The 19,945-nt window shown below is 51.8% G+C and overlaps 2 protein-coding genes across 4 annotated transcripts; both read right to left on the reverse strand.

The window, feature by feature from the left end:
• Positions 1-8,078: 8,078 nt before the first annotated feature.
• LOC109768161 (E3 ubiquitin-protein ligase WAV3) lies at positions 8,079-10,775 on the reverse strand. Of its 3 annotated transcripts, none has more exons than XM_073497159.1 (3): positions 10,539-10,775; positions 9,991-10,398; positions 8,079-9,912 (listed from the first exon to the last, which is right to left on the reverse strand). In XM_073497159.1, exons 1-3 carry the CDS (start codon positions 10,554-10,556, stop codon positions 8,167-8,169), a joined length of 2,172 nt encoding a protein of 723 aa, XP_073353260.1. In that variant the 5' UTR covers positions 10,557-10,775; the 3' UTR covers positions 8,079-8,166. The 3 variants fall into 3 exon arrangements, with proteins under 3 accessions (XP_073353260.1, XP_073353259.1, XP_020182483.1); XM_073497158.1 differs by having other exon boundaries at positions 9,982-10,398; XM_020326894.4 differs by having other exon boundaries at positions 8,079-10,398.
• Positions 10,776-12,437: 1,662 nt separating this feature from the next.
• On the reverse strand, positions 12,438-16,299 carry LOC109768168 (uncharacterized). The gene has a single exon (XM_020326902.3). It carries the CDS (start codon positions 16,224-16,226, stop codon positions 12,567-12,569), a length of 3,660 nt encoding a protein of 1,219 aa, XP_020182491.2. The 5' UTR covers positions 16,227-16,299; the 3' UTR covers positions 12,438-12,566.
• Positions 16,300-19,945: the final 3,646 nt, after the last annotated feature.

Consider the following 19,945-nt stretch of genomic DNA (forward strand, 5'->3'; position numbering starts at 1 on the left):
GTGGGCGTGTATCGTGACCAGTGTACCGCGACGACGCGAGCGTCTCGGGACGCGTTTGGTACCCTGCATCCCGCCCAAGCAGGTCCGTTGGATGCAATTTTCTTTTTTGTTGGGCTGTTTGGTTTATACGTAAACACTATTGATTCTGCATGGCGCGATTATTAAAGCAACATTTTATCTATATCACTGGAAACCACCAAATCGACCGTTTCCAGCGGGTCAGGCCCGAGCGATGCTCTCGAGCCCACAACACGTGGATTGGCTCTCGTGAGACGAGTACTTGGTTTGTAGGTATTTTCCTCAAATCACCTCTTTAATCTACTTCCTCCCTTCTACACAACCGTGCTTCGATTCATCATAAGTTGTACACAAAAAATATACATCTCGATGTTCTAATTCCATTCAGGCGATCGGATCGTAGTTTCGTTCACTCTATATGTTGAATTCCGCGTTGAGGCTTTTTTGGACGAATCGACCGTTTGAAGTTTCTTTTGAGTAGTAGTTTCGCCTTGCTGTTTTACATGATTTTTGTGTTGTGTGTTTTCTGTTTCACAAATCACAGACAAGTAGATCTATTATGTGAGCAGTGTAATGTAATATGCATCTCTTTCACTCCTAAACTCGTTTGCCAGTCTCTTCTAATCTACACAACTATGCTTCGATTCGACATAAACTGTACATGAAAAAGATGCACATCGATGTTGTGGTTCCATTCAGACGATTGGTTCGTGATTTCATTGATTGTCAATGTTTTTCAATTTCGTGTTTACGGTTGAAGCTATTCACGATCGACTGTTTGAATTTTCATTTGACCAGTAGCTTCATCTCTCATGTTGTACTTCTTTTATTTCGATAGCCGTAGACAAATACATATACATCTCACTAGTCCCTTCTAATCTCCCCAGTGTACTGTAAAACGATGCTTCAAACTTGTGGGAATGATGTCACATGTGTGTGCTCTTCACGTGAAACGTATGTGTGTGCGTGTGTTGTTCATGCGAACGTGCGGGTATGCTGGCGCATGTGTGTTGTTCATTGAAATGTGTGTGTTGTCACGTGTACATTCTACTTTAACCTCTCTGTTTCAGTGTAGTTATCAACTCCTAACCACGATACATGTATGCAACCAAACACCGCGTAGGAATTGCTTTTTAAACGGGTTTTTTTCGGGGTTTTTTGACTTTTTGGTTTTCAACCGGCCTTTTTTAGATTTTGGACGAAACAAAAAATTTTAAAAAAAAATTGCGCTAAAAACACGTTTTCGGAAACGAAAAAAAATTGTTTTCTGTTTTTTTCTTCCCCAAGAGGCACAGCCCTGCCTCTCGGAAACAAAAAGAAAAAACGTGTTTTCTAATATTTTTTTCCTTCCGCGAGAGGCACGGTTTTGCTTCCGCGAGACGCACGGTGGTGCTTTCGCAAAAGGCACGGACGTGCCTCTCGTAAATGAAAAAAAGCGTGTTTTCTATTTATTTTTTTGCTTCCGCGAGAAGTACGATTTTGCTTCTGCGAGAGGCACGGCCGTGCCTCTCGGAAGCGGATTTTTTTTTCAGTTTTTTTCCTTCCGCGAGAGGCACGGTTGTGCTTTTGCGAGAGGCACGGCGGTGCCTCTTTCGGAATGGGAAAAGAAACCATGCTTCCAGTTCAGTTTTTTCGTTCGGTTTTTTCGTAAAAAAAAGTTCGTCAAAACCTTTCAACATGGGATCTAGTTTTGAAGATCTCGACGCGAGGAATTCAACGGTGAAAACGGTTCGAGATTTGGACGCATGGTTTAAAATATAAAACGTTTTGAATAAACGGATCTATGGAAAAAAAAAAGCTCACATGTTGTGACAAGTGGCGCACATGCAGCGCGCCACTGTGACAGCCTGAGAAGGTGGGAGTGATCTTTGCAAGGAGTACTCCTCAATTAGTAATTTCGTTTTTTATTTGATGTTCCGTTGGAAGTGGCCCACGAAAAAGACTGGGTAAGCAACTAGCGCGGGCCCAGCCAGGATTTATTGCAAACGGACGAACGTGACATATTTCGCTTTACCGAATGCTCCACCCCTCTAGTTTCTTCAGCGATTTTTTATTTCTACTTGTCTTGATTTTCTTTGGGTTTTCTGTTAGTTTCCTAATGTTTTTCATAAAAACAAAATAGGTAATTTAGGAACAAAAACAATTGCAAGAGAATTTTGTAAAATGTTCACATTTTTTTAAAATACTCTTCAAAATAAAAATGTTTGTAAGTTAAAAAATATTATCCAATTTAATAAATGTTGTGAATTTCATATGTATTTATGAATTTCTAAAATTTATCCCAGATTGGTAAAAATACTTGCATATTTTTAATATTGTCATCCCCTTTCTAAAATATTAATAATATTATAAAATATTTACTCTTTTAAAAAATACATGAATTTTCAGAATCTTCACAGAAAAATAGGCAATATGGAGAATAAGGGAAAAAATGAAAAATGAAAAAAAATGAAGGAAACGCCCCAAAATAAGCGAAACAAAAAAGTAAAAAGAGAAACGTAAAGAAACAAATAAACAAGGAAACAGGAGAAAAAACCGGCCCATTTCTGCCTCCCTGTGCAATCTGCCTGCTATTTCACGCAATGAGCGTCAAACAAAGTTTGCCGTAAAAGGGGCCTACGACCAGTAGTTCATAGTGGGTTCTCATCCTTCAAAAAATACGAGTGTAAAAGCGATCATCCTAAGATGATCATCTCATGGTTATTGGGAATGAATCAAATCAAATGGTGTATGTCTCAATCTTTCTGATTTGCTCATACGAAACAAAAGTCAAAAGGATAAGAGCACCAATCATTCACAATGGAAGTAGGTATTGCGCCACCTACTTACTCCCTTCGTTCCTAAATATAAGTCTTTTTAGATATTCTAATATAAACTACATACAGAACAAAATGACTGAATCTACCTATATACATCCGCACGTACTCCTTATTGAAATCTCTAAAAAGACTTATATTTAAAAACGGAGGGAGTACTACTTTAGGGATTGGACCGACCAATTAAACTAATGTGTTAGGCATACTCGCCCACATTTTATTTTATTGAACATTTGCTGATTTATTATTTTATTTTGTCCTTTCATTTCTATTTCATTTTGATTTTTCGAAAGAAATAAAATGGCACGGCAATTCTAAATTTATTTACTCATTTTAGGATAAAATGTTCAGGGTATTTGAAAACATATTTACCTATTTCATAAATATTTGTACATTTTAGAAATTGTACATAAAAATTAAATTAGTGTCATCGAAATGTTAAAAAATGCTTATTTGGGAAAACATTCAGGTAAGTTTGAAAAGAGCTTTCATTTTCCGAAAAAATGTTCCTGCTATAGTAGGAAAGTGTTCTACATTCAAATAACCTTCAGGAAATTTTGAGAAAGTGTTATATATGTGTCAAATATTCCTGTAATTGAAAAGTGTTTGCTTTTTTTTAAATCTTCACATAATTAGAGAAGGCGTTCCATATTACTATAGAAATAATTATGTTTTCTTGATGTGCCACGTGTTTTCTAAATGTTCACGTTCTTCCAAAAAGTGTTCACGAATTTTTAGAAGTGCCCATGTGATATAGAAGTGTTACACATTTTTTAAATGTTCGTGTAATTTTAGAAGTGTTCACACATGGAGAGAAGACACTATCACTACAACTTATCTTTTTCATTATTGCAAAAAATAAAAGGAATTGTAGTTGTCATAGAGAAAAAACCCAGATCGGTTCAAATTTCAGGTGGTAGTATTCAGAACGGAAACAAATGAATGGGCAAATACCCATATACCGATTAAGAGCATCTCTAGCTGACCCCGTATAACTCCGACGAACTGCATTTTCCCGGCCGGTATACGGGGCGGGCCAAAAGAACGGCCTGGGCCCGACCCGTAAAACTTTTACACGCAGCCCGTAAACCTATCGGCGTTTCGGTATATATGCAGGCGCCGGATCAATTTAGGGTTCCCGTCCTTCATTCCCGCATCCATCTCCGCCGCAAAATGAAAACTCCAGCGAGAAATCTCTACCCCTCTGGTAGCGAATTCTGGCGCATTTGACCACCGGATCTTGGTGGCGATGGCGTCCACAGGTGCAATGCGTGGCAGTTTCGGCGGGCGCGATGGGTCCGAGCGCCGCGGACGGTTGGCCGGCTGCAAGCTGCGCAACGACAACTAGGCTGACAGTTCCTCCCTCTGCCCTCCCGCGTCGGAGAAGCGCAGGGAGCAGGCGCGCACCCGCGGCACGAAGTCCTGCAACGCTGGCTTGTGGGCATGGGCTACTTTCCAGCGCCTCGAGGGGATCTTCGATCCTTCCATCCAGCGCCTCCGGGCGGCCGAGGACGCATGGTGGGAGGCGAAGGAAGCCGCCGCTGCCAGAGATGCAGCTGCGGCTGCGCACCTGCCGGCGCTCCTGGAGGAGTACCAAGTCGCTTCGACCCTCTCCGACACGCTCATCTACCATACCCTCCACGGCAACGAGCCCCCACCCTGCAACAGCGACTCGGACGACAACAACGACTCGGCAAGGAGTAGTTGCTAATATGAATTATCTAGTTTTATTAGTAGTTTAATTTTGTGTGCTATGTGCGGAACTATCTACTACCTCCGTTTCAGTTTACAAGTCATGCGCGTATACCTAGGTTGCCAATTTTATCACCCTAATATAAACTATATAACACAAAAAAATATCTTTTAAAAGTAGAAACTTCGAAGTTTATGTTGGTATATTTTTTGTAATATATGACTTGTATTAGGTTGGTCAAATTGACGACCTAAAAGCAAAGCAGGCCATTGGATGAAGATTATATGGTTGATGAGAGGCTAAGTCAGTCAGGCGATGATGTGGCAACTCAAAGTACAATTCGCTCCAAAGCGGTACTCACTCCATCCCATCTCATAAATATAGTCCCAAACAGCTTGTAAAACAATGCTGCACGACATGGACGTTCGGCGGCGGCTGGTGATGCTGCATAATTAGACAAGTATCTATCTAAAGTAAGAATTCTTTTGTTTCAGAAAGAAGATAAAAACAAGAGGCTCACGGTGAGGGAACCTTACGTTTCTTTTAGGTAGTAGAGATTAGGATTAGTGCCATAGTCTAATTACAGAAGAAGAAGAGTACCATGGTCTCCAAATTGCACAATTAGCGTTAGGAACTGCATGTGATGGTGAAAGTTTATGTTGGTATATTTTTTGTAATATATGCCTTGTATTAGGTTGGTCAAATTGACGACCTAGGATACGCGCACGCTTTGTAAACTGAGAGAGAGGTAGTAGTTTATTTATGAACAATGCTTGTATGATGATGATTTATCGGGTGAACTTGATGTTTCAAATCGAATAGGAATCCGGCGAGGTTTACGGATCTGTTTTGCCCATGCGTCCGCCGTCCCGCAAACATGGGAAAAATTCCTATACGACCGGGTCGCACGGTTTCCATCAGTAGACCCACTGGATTGAGCGACACCTGGCAGCGTGAATCTTGACGCAACGCGGTAACAACTCACCGGATTTCCTTTGCCCAACGGTGCGCTCGTTCCCAGCTCGGTGCGCTCGTTCCCGACGATGACAGCATGACGGCAAGACGGCGGTGACACATCCGGACAACGGCAGCCAACACCATTGTTGTACGTCATGACTGATGGATTTTCCAAGACTGATCTGGTTGCAAGAAAAGCGAGAGAGCCGGCGAGCAGTGGAGTTACGCCGGCGGCGAGCAGCAGATGTGCCCGGCGTCAAGGACCATGGCATCGGCCGGCGGGGAGAGCCGCGTGCTTGTGCCGGCGTCGAGAAGTTCTGCCGCGACGGACGGGGCAAGCAGCCTGACGGCCAGAGGTGCGGCTCCTCGGCGGTGATGGAATGGCACCCTGGTCGTTTCAATTCATGGCAGGGCGTGGGGGAAGAAGGAAGTCTGCATTAAGATTCGCATTGCCAGGTGTCACTTAATTGAGGGGCGCTGATAGGCGCCGGCGCGCCGGCCTAATCTTTCGGCCGGTCACGCCTCACCCGTCCGATACAAACTTTTTAAACCGTCAGATCTGATCCAATGTCCCCGTTGTACTGTTTCTTTTTCGCTTTTGCCCATGAATCTGAAATCGGGAGAGCAGGAACGAGAATTGCCATGGACGAGCGATATGACCGGCGTCGAAGCTCGCCGGATCTCCGCCCCTTCCTTGCTCGCCACTGCTCGCCGCATCTCCGCCCCTTGCCGGCCCGCCGCCTTCCCTCCCGAGCAGCCCCACTTCCATCTTGCCTCGGTGCCCGCACGTCGTCTTCGCCCCCCGCCGGCTTGCTGCCTTCGCTCCCGAGACCCGAGCAGCCCCGCTTCCATCTCACCTTGGTGCCCGCACGTGGGCTCCGCCCCCCGTCGGCACATCGCCTTCGCTCCCGAGTAGCCCTGCTTCCATCTCGCCTCGATGCCTGCACGTCGTCTCCGCCCCCGCTGGCTTGCTGCCTTCGCTCCCGAGACCCGAGCAGCCCCGCTTCCATCTCACCTTGGTGCCCGCACGTGGGCTCCGCCCCCCGTCGGCTCATCGCCTTCGCTCCCGAGTACCATCTCGCCTCGATGCCTGCACGTCATCTCCGCCCCCGTCGGCTCCGGAGCACGCTAGTTCCAGCAAACCAAGTCACCGGATCCAGCAATCCAGATCACCGGTTGCAGCAAGAAATAAGGTGGTTGTAGCTCACCGTTGCCGCCGGCCACACTTCACCGTCATCCCCCGGCTGTAGCATATGCGGTCGCTAGTGGAAGCTTTCTGGTTGCCGTTTGCAGCAAAAACGCAGAGCTGCCGTCGCCGCCGCACTTCACCGGATGCAGCAAATCCAGGCGCCGGTTGTAGCTTTCTCATTGTCGGTTGTAGCAAAATCACAACGCCGTCGCCGGAACAATGGTTGTAGCTCGCCGCTCCACCGTCCTAGCAAAAAAGGCTTGTTGTTCCCAGCAAAATGGCCAGCGGCTTCCAGCAAAATTGCTCGTCGCTTCCAGCACATGATGCGCGTGCACGCAGCATCCGGCGAACCGCCATTGCAGCTTCTGTGTCGGCTAGTTCCAGCAAGATTGGCCATCGGTTCCAGCAAAAAAACTTGTCGGTAGTAGCACCTTGTCTTGCCGTCGTAGCATCGCCGGTGTGCATGTCGCCACAGTGCCGAGGACGGGGTTGTAGCATTGGTAACCGCTGGTTACATCCATCGACATAGATGGTTGTACCTTTTTGGCCGACGGTGGCCGTCGCCGCCACGCTGGTCGTAGCACCACGCCGCGTCGGTAGCAGTACCGCTATGTGCTAGTCGCTGCACGGCCGCGTGCCGGTTCCAGCTCCACGCATAGGCGGTTGCAGCACCCGGCACCTCGCCGCGCAGCTGGTCGCCCCGCATCTCGCCGATTGCAGCACTGTAGCCTCACGCTCGAAGCTCCCCCGGCTCCGGCCAGCTGCCGTCGGCGGCCCCGCACCCCGCAACACCAGATTCACAACGAAAAACGCGAGGCGTAAATGTATCCAGCGGTGCTGGGTAGCTGTGTCCAGCGGTGGCCATGAATGCACCTTGCTTTGTTGAGGAGATAAGAGGAAGGTATGGGCATAGTGGCCTAGTCAACGACGAATGGACAAGCAAAGGAAGCAGTGACACGCGAGGCGTATATGTGGCGAGCGCGCAGCACACGTGGGCCCAGGGCCATGTGTGGGAGCGACCGGCTCAAAGTTAAGCCGGTTAGCCGGCGTAAAACGTTTCCCTTAATTGAGTGGGTCTCCAGATCGGAAGAATACGCGGTCGTATAGGATTCTTTTCCCGCAAACATTGATTACGGGATACCGTAAACAATGTTTTCGTGATCAGTTTTGCTACGTCTCAGTCGACTTAGACTTCGTTATGTCTCAGTCGATGTTATATTCTATTGATCTTGCATTAAGATTCGTACAAAAATTTCTTTTCAGTTTTTTCTTTTTTTTCTCATATACTATATCACTTGAGCGAGACTTGGTTAAGTCTCAGTCGACTGAGACCTAGACACACCCTTTCGTGATGATCTTCTAGAGATGCTCTAAGTAGTGGTTACACAAAGAAATAATCACCGAATTTGTCCCAGTAAAATAAGCAATGAAAGTATTCCAAGTCCAAACACGTTCTAAATTACAGTTCGTACTCCATTTCGTATGCATAATGGCTATTGGTTCACGTCCTTCGGGCCCGAGCTCCCGGCATCGTCTTTTCCGGCCATGGGCTGCTGCTCCTCCTGCTGCCCTTGCTCGGCCGACGCCCCACGCGCCTCCCGCGAGCGCAGCAGCATGGCGCGCATGGCCGGCGTCGCGTACGACATCGTCGCCTCGTTCGACGCCTCGGCCACGGGCGCCGCTGCCGCCATATATCCACCGCCGCTCGACCCCACTCCTCTTCTGATCATCCTCCTCACTCCACTATTCCTCGCCATCATCGACGTCTGCTGCTCCTCCGGCTCCAGCATCTGCCTGGAGGTAGCGCGTTGCTGCTGGTGCGCGCTCATGCCGGCCAGCATGTACGCCCGCCCCGACCGCATGTAGCTCTGCCGGTTCGACACGCGCCCGCGCATCTCCTGCAGCTCCGCCCCCAGCGCCACGATCATGGGGTCGCCGTCCCCTGCCGCCTCCGACTGCTCCAGCGCCCGCTGACGGTTCTCGAGGATCTCCACCGCTTCCTGGTGCTCGCCCCGCTCCGCCGCTGCCCTCGCCGCCGCGATGTCCTCTGCCGCCTCCACCCGGACGCGCTCCCGCTCCACCTCCACTGAGCGCTCCGACGCGCTCGGCGCGTGCTCCGGCCTCGCCACCACCGTGTCCTCGGCCGTCACGCTCACCTCCGCGCCGCTCGCCGCGTTTCTGTAGCTGAAGACCACTCTCGCCAGAGCAGTGGTGTCGCCGTCCGTCGCTTCGACTCTTGGCACGGTCAGAAAGAGCAAGAAACGCCTCTCCTCGTCGGCGTAGAGCTCCCCGACTCGGACAGATGCGGCGCAGCCGTCCTCGTCGACGCGGCTCTCGTAACGGCCGGACTTGACGGAGACGACACGGACCCCGGGGTGCACGCACGCGACGGCGATGCGCGCCTCCTGGACCACGACGGAGAGCAGCCCGCCGATGCACTGCGCGAACGCGTCCTGTATCACAGCCTCGTTCTCGATGAACGAGAACGTGCCGCCCGTCGCCTCGGCGATGACGTGCATCGCGGCCGCGTCGTGGTCGTTCCCGAAGCCGAAGGTGTGGATCGGCGCGGACCACTCGCCGTCAGCGCCCGTGCGTGCGAAGGAGGGCGGGACGAGCTCCTCGTAGTTGTTGGCCTGGACGCCGGACGGTCCCCGGCGCCTCATCATGGTATAGGTATCCTGACCGTCGGAGAGGAGCACGACGCTGGAGACGGCGTTCCTGTGCCGGCGCTCGTCGAGCACCTTGGCGGCCGTGCGGAGCCCCTCGGCGATGTTGGTGCCGCCGCGCGCCACGAGGGACTCCACGGCGCTCACGGCCAGTGCCTTCCCGGCGTCCGACATGCGCGTGAGCCTGGTCAGCCGGCGCGCCTCGGAGGAGAAGGATACGACGGAGAGGCGGTCGTTGGGGCCGAGGTTGTCGATGACGAACCGCATGGCCTGCTTCAGGAGCGCCAGTTTGTGGCCGCTCATGCTGCCGCTGACGTCGAGCACGGTCACGAGGTCCAGCGGCGCGCGCGGGGGCGGCTTGTCGCTGCCGGCCGCCACGGTGTCGGCCATCGCGGGAGCCTTGACGTGCACGAGCACGGCGAAGTTGTCGCTGGACGAGTCCCTGGCGACGGCCGAGTACTCGGCGTGCGTGTTGACGACCACTGCCCCGTTCGATGCAGCTGCCGGTGTGCTGTCAGCTGGCGGCCTGGAGGCCGGCTCCACCTGCTCGTCGTCGTCGAAGACGACCGTAGGCTCGGGCGGCGGGGGCTGATGATGCTGCACGGTATGCACGTGCGGCGGCGGCGGCTGATGATGCTGCACGACATGCACGTGCGGCGGCGGCGGCTGATGATGCTGCACGACATGCACGTTCGGCGGCGGCGGCTGGTGATGCTGCATGATATGCTCGCGCGGCGGCGGCGGTGCCTGCGCCGGGAACGGAGGCATCCCGCCATGCATGAGAGGAGGCGATGCTGTCGGCTCGCTCGGAGGCTGCACGGCGTGCATGGGAACGGGACGACCCAGCCTAGGCAGCGTAGGCGGCTGCGGCACCGGCGCGGTGGGACGCAGGAAGGGCAGCTCTCGCCAGCGCGCGTTGCAGAGCGGGCAGACGAGGTGGCCGTGCGCGACGCTGGCGGAGATGCAGTTGAAGTGGAAGGTGTGGGAGCACTCCGCCGTGAAGGTGGCCTGCCCGCCGCCGGCGGCCATGCCGCCGAGGCAGATGGCGCAAGGATTCTCCTACGCATACACAAACAAATGGAAACATCATCAGCCGCTGATGAACACAAAAATTGCAATCTTCGGAATTTTGCCATCTGTTTCCAGATTAAAATCTAAACGAACCGATAAAGGGACCGAGAAAGGATTCATTTGATTACCTGGTCAGGGGCTTCCATCTCTGCGACTGCAGGCTGCTGTGAAAATTGGTACGAACAAGTTAGCAGGGCAGCAGCGACATAAAACGAGGGAGATGCTTCGAGCGGAAGGAAAATAATTCTAGCGCTGTTAATTTTCGCCGTGGAGGTCACGTTCGTCGTGCTTGACCCTGACCCAAACGCCTAAATAATGTGAACTTCGCGGAAGAAACATGGTCATTCAGTACGTCGTCTCCTTTGGCTGTAAGCCATTGACGACTTCACCGCCTTAGAAAAGTGGAGAAGGACAAGGACGGTCGATGAAACTGAGGTTATCATTCCCATTGTTTTCGGGGAAGGCATTATCCGGCACTGGAATTTACACGACATGTTCGCGGAAATGACTTTGTGCTAACACACAACGAGCAAACGAAATGTAAATTCCCAGCTTAAACTCCTAATTGATTCCTTCTCTAGAGCTTTTGGGCTCAAAGCAAATTATGACAAATCAAACCAGCTCCTCTCAGCGTAACAAAGCCCAGAATGGAACACTTCATGTATACTCCCACCGTTCGGAATTACTTGTCGTAGAAATGGATGTATCTAGACATTTTTTAGTTCTAGATACATCCATTTCTGTGACAAGTAATTCGAAACGGAGGGAGTATTATTGAGGGAATTCAAAAAAGACTCGGTGTGTGCTCTGACTACCTGAGTTACGATGGGAGGCTGCTGACGGTCAATGATGTCCTATCTTCATTACCCACCGTCCTTACGAGTTTTCTTCTTTTTCTAAAGGCATTATTACTTAAGTTGACAAATATAGGAGACATTTGTTTTGGGGAGGGAAAGATTTGGAAAGAAAGAATCCTCCCTTGGCGGCAACATGGGAGCTAATATGCAAACCTAAAGAGCGGGGTGGATTAGGGATCCTCAATTTACAGTTATGAAACAATAGTCTGCTGCGAAGATGCTCCATAAGTTCTTCAATCATCATGATATACCATGGGGCCACTTGGTCTGGGAAGCATACTATGCCAATGTGCAACATGTTGATCAGCATGCTGCTGCTTCTTTTTGGTGGCCAACTGCACGGTACTCAATGGTACCTCCATTCAATTCTGGACTGATACTTGGAATGGTCAGCCTTATACTCAAATTTGGCCTCATCTGCACTTCTTTGCCAAGACCGATCAAATTTCTATTAGCCAGTTATGGAGGCAAGATGATTTATCATATCTTTTCCATCTACCTCTCTCTAAAGAGGCATTTGCACAATTTAATGGTCTTCTCCAAATTGTCACATAAATTGACCTTCACAGAGATCATGATTTGTGGCAATGTCCAGCAGGTGCAACACTTACAAAGTCAACAACATATACAAGATTCTCATGGGTGAGCATGATGTTCTACCAGTTACTAAATGGGTTTGGCACACAGCTGCCAAATAAAGCATAAGATTTTTTTTCCTGGATGCTCATTAACAACAGACTAAACACCAGGCCATGTTACAACGCAAGAATTTCTTCCTGGAGAAATACTCTTGTGTGTTATGTCATCTGCATGAGCTTGAAACAAGAGATCACCTCTTTTTTCGCTGCCCCTTCGCTAGGGTTTGCTGGTCCTACCTTTGTCCCGACTGAGCTCCTCTATATCAGGCCATACAGATGGATATCAATGATATGAAAAAAAAAATCCAACCTTGAAGCCTGGGTTAATGGCTTGATGCTCTTGTTTAGTAGGGATTTTGTATCCCCCTTTTGTTGTTGTTTGTATTTTTTTCTCTCTTCTTTCCTCTAGCTATATTATTTATTCACATGTCTGTATAGTTTCTTTTTTCCTTTTGAACACTTGACTTTGTATTTGTTATTTGAAAATCAATAAAAATACGCAACAAAGTCCTACTTTTTTCACGAAAAAACATACACAAAAGTCACGATTGAGATATTTGGGCTAGAATACTTGATGGCATCCAATGACGAAGACGAGTAAAGAATGAGGAGGTCTGGGATGTTTGGATCAATGGACTGCATGCATCGAACATGCTGTTAACTAAAGCATGTACGCCGGACCCGACCGCGCGTATCTCTGCCGGTTCGCCACGCGCCCGCACATCCCCCACAGCTCGGCCTCCAGCGCCATGATCACGGGGTCGTCGTCGCGCGACAACTGTGACAGCGCCACTGCACGCTGCCGGTTGTTGAGTATCTTCACCGCCTCCCGGTGGTCGCCCCGTTCCGCCGCTGCCCTCGCCGCCGTGAAGTCCTCTGCCGCCTCCACCCGGATGCGCTCCCGCTCCACCTCTACCGACCGCTCCGATGCGTTCGGCGCGTGCTCCGGCCTCGCCACCACTGTGTCCTCCGTTGTCACGCTCACGTCCGCGCCGGTCGCCGCGTTTCTGTAGCTGAACACCACTTTCACCAGAGTAGCGGCGTCGCCGTCTGTTGCTTCAGCTCTTGGCACGGCCAGAGACAGCAAGAAACGCCTCTCCTCCTCGGCATAGAGTTCCCCGACCCAGACCGTGGCGGCGCGGCCGTCCTCGTCGATGCGGCTCTTGTAACTGCCGGACTTGACCGACATGACACGGACCCCGGGGTGCACGCACGCGACGGCGATGCAAGCCCCCTGGACCACGACGGAGGGCAGCCCGCCGATGCACTGGGCGAACGCGTCCTGGATCACCACCTCGTTCTCGATGAATGAGAACATGCCGCCCGTCGCGTCGGCGATGGCGTGCATCGCGGCCGTGTCGTGGTCGTTGCCGAAGCCGAACGTGTGGATCGGCGCTGACCATTCGCCGTCAAAGCCCGTGCGCGCGAAGGAGGGCGGGACGAGCTCCTCGTAGTTGTTGGCCTGGACGCCAGATGGCCCTGGGCCGTCGGAGAGGAGCACGACGCTAGAGACGGCGTTCCTGTGCCGACGCTGGTTGAGTACCATGGCTGCCATACGGAGCCCATCGGCGATGTCGGTGCCGCCGCCCGCCGTGAGCGGCTCCACGACGCTCACGGACAGGGCCTTCCCGGTCTCCGACATGCGCGTGAGCCTGGTCCGGCGGCGTGCCACGGAGGAGAAGGACACGACGGAGAGGCGGTCGCCGGGGCCAAGATTGGCGATGATGAACCGCATGGCCTGCTTCAGCAGCGCCAGCTTGTACCCGCTCATGCTGCCACCGACGTCGAGAACCGTCACGAGGTCCACCGGCGCGCGCGACGCGTCGCCACCAGCCGCCATGATGTCGGTCATCCCGGGAGCCTGGACGTGCACGAGCATGGCGAAGTTTTCACTGGACGAATCCCTAGCGATGGCCGGGTACTCGCTCTGCGTCTTGACGACAACTGCTTCGTTCGACGCGGCGGCTGGTGACCGGTTGTCAGCTGGCGGCCCAGAGGCCGGACCACCCTGCTCGTCGTCATCGAAGACAACCGTAGGTGGCTGAGCATGCCCGATACGCACGGGTGGCGGCGGTGGCGGCGGCGGTGGCGGACGTAGCTGCGTGGGCAAGCGGGGAAACGACGATGTCAGTGGCGGCGTTGGCTGACCGTGTTCAGAGCTTCCTGTGTATTCTTCTTCAGCTTGTAGTTGCTGCCCTTGCTCGGCTGATGCCTCCCGTGCCCTACGCGAGCGTAGCAGCATGGCGTGCATAGCCGGCGTCGCGTACGACAATGTCGCCTCGTTCGATGCCAACTTCACTGGCGGCGCCGCCGCCAGTGCGGCCATAGATTCCACCGACATCTCCTCCACCAGATTCATCTGCCTCGAGGTAGCGCGTTGCTGCTGGTGCGCGCTGATGCCGGCGAGCATGTACGCCCGACCCGACAACGCGTAGCTCTGTCGGTTCGACACGCGCCCGCGCATCTCTTGCAGCTCGGCCTCCAGCGCCATGGTCACGGGATCGCCATCGCTCGCCGCCTCTGACAGCGCCACTGCACGCTGCCGGTTCTTGAGTATCGCCACCGCCTCCTGGTGCTCGCCCCGCTCCGCTGCCGCCCTCGCCGCCGCGATGTCCTCCGCCGCATCCACCCGAACGCGCTCCCGCTCAACCTCCACCGACCGCTTCGCGTCCGCGGCGTGCTCCGGCCTCGCCACCAGTGTATCCTTGGCCGACACGTTCACGTCCATGCCGGTCGCCGCGTCTCTGCAGCTGAATGACACATTCAACAGAGCGGTGGTGTCACCGTCTGTCGCTTCGGCTCTTGGCACGGTCAGGATCAGCAAGAAACGCCTCTCCTCATCAGCGTATAGTTCTCCGACCCAGACCGTGGCGGCGCGGCCGTCCTCGTCGATGCGGCTCTCGTAACTGCCGGACTTGACCGACATGACACGGACCCCGGGGTGCACGCACGCGACGGCGATGCGAGCCTCCTGGACCACGACAGAGAGCAGCCCGCCGATGCACTGTGCGAACGCGTCCTGGATCACCGCCTCGTTCTCGACGAACGAGAACGTGCCGCCTGTAGCCTCGGCGATGACGTGCATCGCGGTCGCGTCATGGTCATTGCCGAAGCCGAAAGTGTGGATCGATGCTGACCATTCGCCGTCAGCGCCCGTGCGCGCGAAGGTGGGCGGGACGAGGTCCTCGTAGTCGTTGGCCTGGACGCCGGAATACTCCTGGTGCCTCATCATGATGTAGTTGTCCTGGCCATCAGAAAGGAGCACGACGCTCGAGACGGCGTTCCTGTGCCGGCGCTGGTCGAGTACCATGGCTGCCATACGGAGCCCCTCGGCGATGTCGGTGCAGCCGTCCGCCGTGAGGGACTCCACAGCGCTCACGGACAGGGCTTTCCCGGCCTCCGACATGCGCGTGAGCCTGGTCACCCGACGCGCCTTCGTGTTGAAGGACACGACGGAGAGGCGGTCGTCGGGGCCGAGATTGGCGATGACGAACCGCATGGCCTGCTTCAACAGCGTCAACTTTTGCCCGCTCATACTGTGACTGACATCTAGAACTGTCACGAGGTCCACCGGCGTGCGCGGTGCGTCGCCACCGGCTGCCGTGATGTCGGTCATCCCGGGAGCCTGGACGTGCACGAGCACGGCGAAGTTGTCGCTGGGCAAATCCATGGCGATGACCGGGTACTCGCTTCGCGTCTTGATGACAACTGCTTCGTTTGATGCAGCGGCTGGTGACCCGTTGCCAGCTGGCGGCCCAGAGGCGGGACCAACCTGCTCGTCGTCGTCGAAGCTGCATTGTGGCTGAGCCTGCCTACTACGCACGCGTGGTGGCGGCGGTGGAGGCGGCGGAGGTAGCTGCGTGGGCAAGCGCGGCCACGACGATGTTAGTGGTGGCCGTGGCACGGAACGCACGGGCGGTGGTGGCGGTGGCACGGAACGCAGGGGCGGTGGTGGCGGCGGCGGTGGTGGCTGACCGTGCACGAGATTCACGGGCCGTGGCGGCGGCTGTCGTGCCTGCGTGGGAATGCGTGGCCACGAGTATGTCGGTCGTGGTGGCGGTGGCGGTGGCTGACCGTGCACGAAATGCACGGGAGGTGACTGCCGCGGGAGAATGATGCACGGGCGGAGGGGAATGAGACGAGTCTCTGGCTGAGTTCGCACCGGCGGGGGCGGCGGAGGTGGAGGTGGTGTGGGTCGCCGGAACGGCAGGTCGTACCGCGGCACGCTGCAGAGCGGGCAGACGCTGGCGGAGATGCAGCTGGAGTGAAACGTGTGGGAGCACTCCGCCGTGAAGGTGGCCTGACCACCGCCGGCGCCCATGCCACTGAGACAGATCGCGCAGGGATTGGTCTACACACGAACAAACGAGCAATTTCAGGAGACAAATTTGCATCGAGAAACTCAATCCGGGGAAGAATTCTTTCATCAGCTGAAAGAAAGAGAAAGGGTTAGCACGTACGGACCTGGTGGTCGGGGATCTCCATCTCTTGAAGTTGAGGCTGCTACGAAATGAAATGGAAGTTGAATTTCGTGTGTGTATATATAAAACGAGGCGACGTGGACACGTATCAGTGTATGTATCATCGTGCAGGCCACAAGCGCGCCTTCCTTGTCGACCCCGACTTCATGAAATAATCAATCAAGAGAACAATCAATGCTCCCTCAGGTACAGCAAGGACGATCGATAAAATTAGGCGGAGCGGATTTGCTGACTTTGAGTTGCTATAAGTGCATCTCTAACCAATCCTTAAAAAAACTATAATGATAACTCCCGAACGTTCGGGAGTTAAGCATGGCAACCCGAACGGGTTTAGATGGCAAGTTTAGTTTGCGTGAGATTAAGAAAACATGGCAATTTTCTGTCAAAAAAATGAAAAAGGACAAAGTTGCCATCCCCTATCAATTAAAGTTGCCATCCCCTATGAACTAAAGTTGTCATGTAAAAACGTTCGGAACGAACAGCTCAAAATCCGAACGTTCGGGAGTTATTGAATTCCTTAAAAAATTAAACTCCTCTTTTTTGGGAGTTCGCTGCACGATCCCTAAAACCTTTTTTTTTAGATGCGATCCCTAAACCTTTATAGAGGAGAAAATGTTCCTCTTCTAAGTTTGAGAGTCAGCCCAACTCTCTTATTCATAAGGATCGGTGGCAAGTCCGGAGTAAAACTCATCTGCCTTGTGCGAAGCACACCGCCTGCCGCCCGCCACCCTGGTGACCGGAAAAATAGAACCCTCAACATCTCGAAACTCCGGTGACCCTCACTGGCTTAGGAATCTCGCCGGTGAGGAATTTGGACGATTCACAGCTCGGGCCACCTCGACCGCGGACTGCTTGCACTAGTGTCGTTGCCGTGGCCGTGGACCATGAACACGAGCGCTCTCAGTCGCGCTTCGACACCTCCCGCCTGTCGGGCGCCACGAACGCGTGAAGAGGCGGCGCGCACCCGCGTCATCTTGCGTGGTGAAGTACTCTGCATCAGTCGGCGTGTGCTAATGGTGCTTGTGCGTGTGTGCATGTGTGCGCTGCTATTGCGTGTGCGTGCACAGCCGCCGGTAGGATATGTGTTCATTTGCGTGTGTGCACAGCCTCCGGCGTACGCATTTGTGCGTGTTGCGCGTATTTGCTAGGCATGCGTGGGTGCATCTGTTCGTGTTGTGCAGGCTGTGCGTGTTCATATTGCTGACGCAAGGGCTGTTGTCCGAGCTACCTCACTCGCGGTCACCGTAGACAGACAACTCTGGCTAGGTGAGCTGGAAGGAAGAAGAAGACGATGAAGAGAGACTTCCATGCGGGGTTAATTCGTTTGAGAAGTTAAATTTGAGGGATAGGTTAGGTCCGGCCACCATTAGAGGAGTAAAACTTTAAGGAGTTAAAAGATGAGAGGTCATTTGCTCCTCTAAATTGTAAGGGATCGGTTAGACATGCTCTAAGTTGTTGGTTGACTATTCCTCTCATCCACCATACACTCTCCGTCCAACGGCTGCTATACCCATATGTTGTTATTCTTGTTTTGTGTAGAAAATGATGAGATCGGCGATTGCCGCGGGGAAGAAGGCCACGGGCTCGCGCTCCAAGCGTGCCCGGAACGACGGGGGCAACCTCCGGGCTGCTGTCAACAAGTACTTTCAACGAGTGAACAGCCGAGGGATGACGCCCACGAAGTGGAAGTGTGACGCGTTCTTGGAGTCCCAAGGGCTCCACGGTGACTTCACATGGCTTGCGAACAATGTCGGGACCTGAGTATTCAGTGACTTTCATTACCCGGCATACCGCAACATCACCGTGGAGTTCCTCTCTACCTTTGAGCACACTCTCGAGGATCCGAGGGTGCCGGCGATCTGCTCCTTCACACTCGGGGGAGTTCAGCATACGATGACGCTTGAGCAGTGGTGCAACGCTTTTGGGTTTTAGAACCAAGGGGTTCTCGACATCAGGGGCGTGCCCATCGCTGATGCATTGGGTACTTGGGGATATTGGTAGTCCCATGATACCTCACACGGTTATAAACTAATGGCAATGGGCGATGGCAGCACATGGCAAGCCCATGCATTCTGAATATGCACATGACACCAATCTTTACTGCTAGATGATTATGTAAGTGCCCAATCTGCTGGTAGATGATTATGTAAGTGCCCGAAACCGAAACCTTATACATTGTCTATTTGAAAAAATCTCTAGTTTAAAATTTATTTTTTATTAAAAAATGAGCTTTTCCTCCTCGGTCATGCTAGTTTCCTTTGATGAATCGGTATCTTATATGTAAATCATGGCGAAATTATCCACATCAGATGGCCTGTGAAAACTTTTATTCAGAGAAAATACATCAACGATAAAGGTCTTCTATTATTTCCGCAAAAGGAAAACCAGGAGAATCTTACTTCTCGTTTGGATGCTTAAACAAAAAATAGGTTTTCCAGTTTCTACAAGTTTAAGGTTGGTAGTGGAAGAAACACCCAATTTTGAGAAGCCTGGCGGATGGGGGACAAACCCCTCTAATGTCTCATTCATTGTAGACCATATGGTCTATGTTTTGAAGGAACAAAATATCAATTGCTAATGTTCATTAAAAAAGGGTGGGAGAATACAATTTCATCGTACCTTGTTGCGGTACCCTAGATATGTGGGGGTGTTTAAGATGATTGTGCTAAAATTATCCTGGTTGGACAGGATGATTCAGTCGCATGGTCCTTGTCAAAGAATAAGATGCTCTCAGTCAAGTCTCTATATAGACAACTAGCAGTTAATGTGAATAAATTCCCCACATAGATTATTGTGGAATGCCAAAATTCCTTTAAAAGATAAAAGTCTTAGTGTGATTAATTGTGAAAATTAGTGTATTGGGTCTAAAAAGGATGGCAAGGTAGCAAAACATGTTCTTCTAGTGGGTGTGATGAATTTGTTGATCATCTTTTCCTTCGATGCTCATTAGCTAGACTGGTGTGGAATAACTTAAAGTGTGCTTTTTATCTTCGCATGACATGTTTCATATTGATGTCCTAGATTTAAGAAAGCGGAGGAACATTTGATGATGGCGTGTGTTTCTGTTGTCTTTCAACTGAGAAATAGTGCTATATTTTATTAAGAAAAGTGAATGGTTCCGGGGTGGTTGTAAACACGATTTGCTATTGGTTGACATCTTGGTCTATATTACAGAAAAAACAAGTACCCCTAAAATGCTTTAAAGTGGAGACAAGATGAGAAAAGAAAGCAAAAATGTTCGAGCTAATAGCAAATTAAGTATTTTCGCAAGGTACATGGATGGCATGTAAAAAAGCACATAAACATTTAATGACGCCGGGTGTTGCTGTTGTCTTTTGGACTATCTAGACACTGAGAAATGACGGTATGTTTGATTAAAAGATTGAATTGATCATGGGGTGGTTGTAAACACCTATTGGCTGACGCGTTGGTTTATATTGCAGAAATTTGAGAAAACCAAAATGCTCTAAAGTGGAGACAAAATTGAGAAGAGGGAACAACAATGTTTGAGCTAATAACAAATGAAGTGTTCGGCATTGTACATAGATGGCATGTTGAT

This window comes from Aegilops tauschii, chromosome 4 (assembly GCF_002575655.3).
Source record: "Aegilops tauschii subsp. strangulata cultivar AL8/78 chromosome 4, Aet v6.0, whole genome shotgun sequence".
NCBI classification, from domain to species: domain Eukaryota; kingdom Viridiplantae; phylum Streptophyta; class Magnoliopsida; order Poales; family Poaceae; genus Aegilops; species Aegilops tauschii.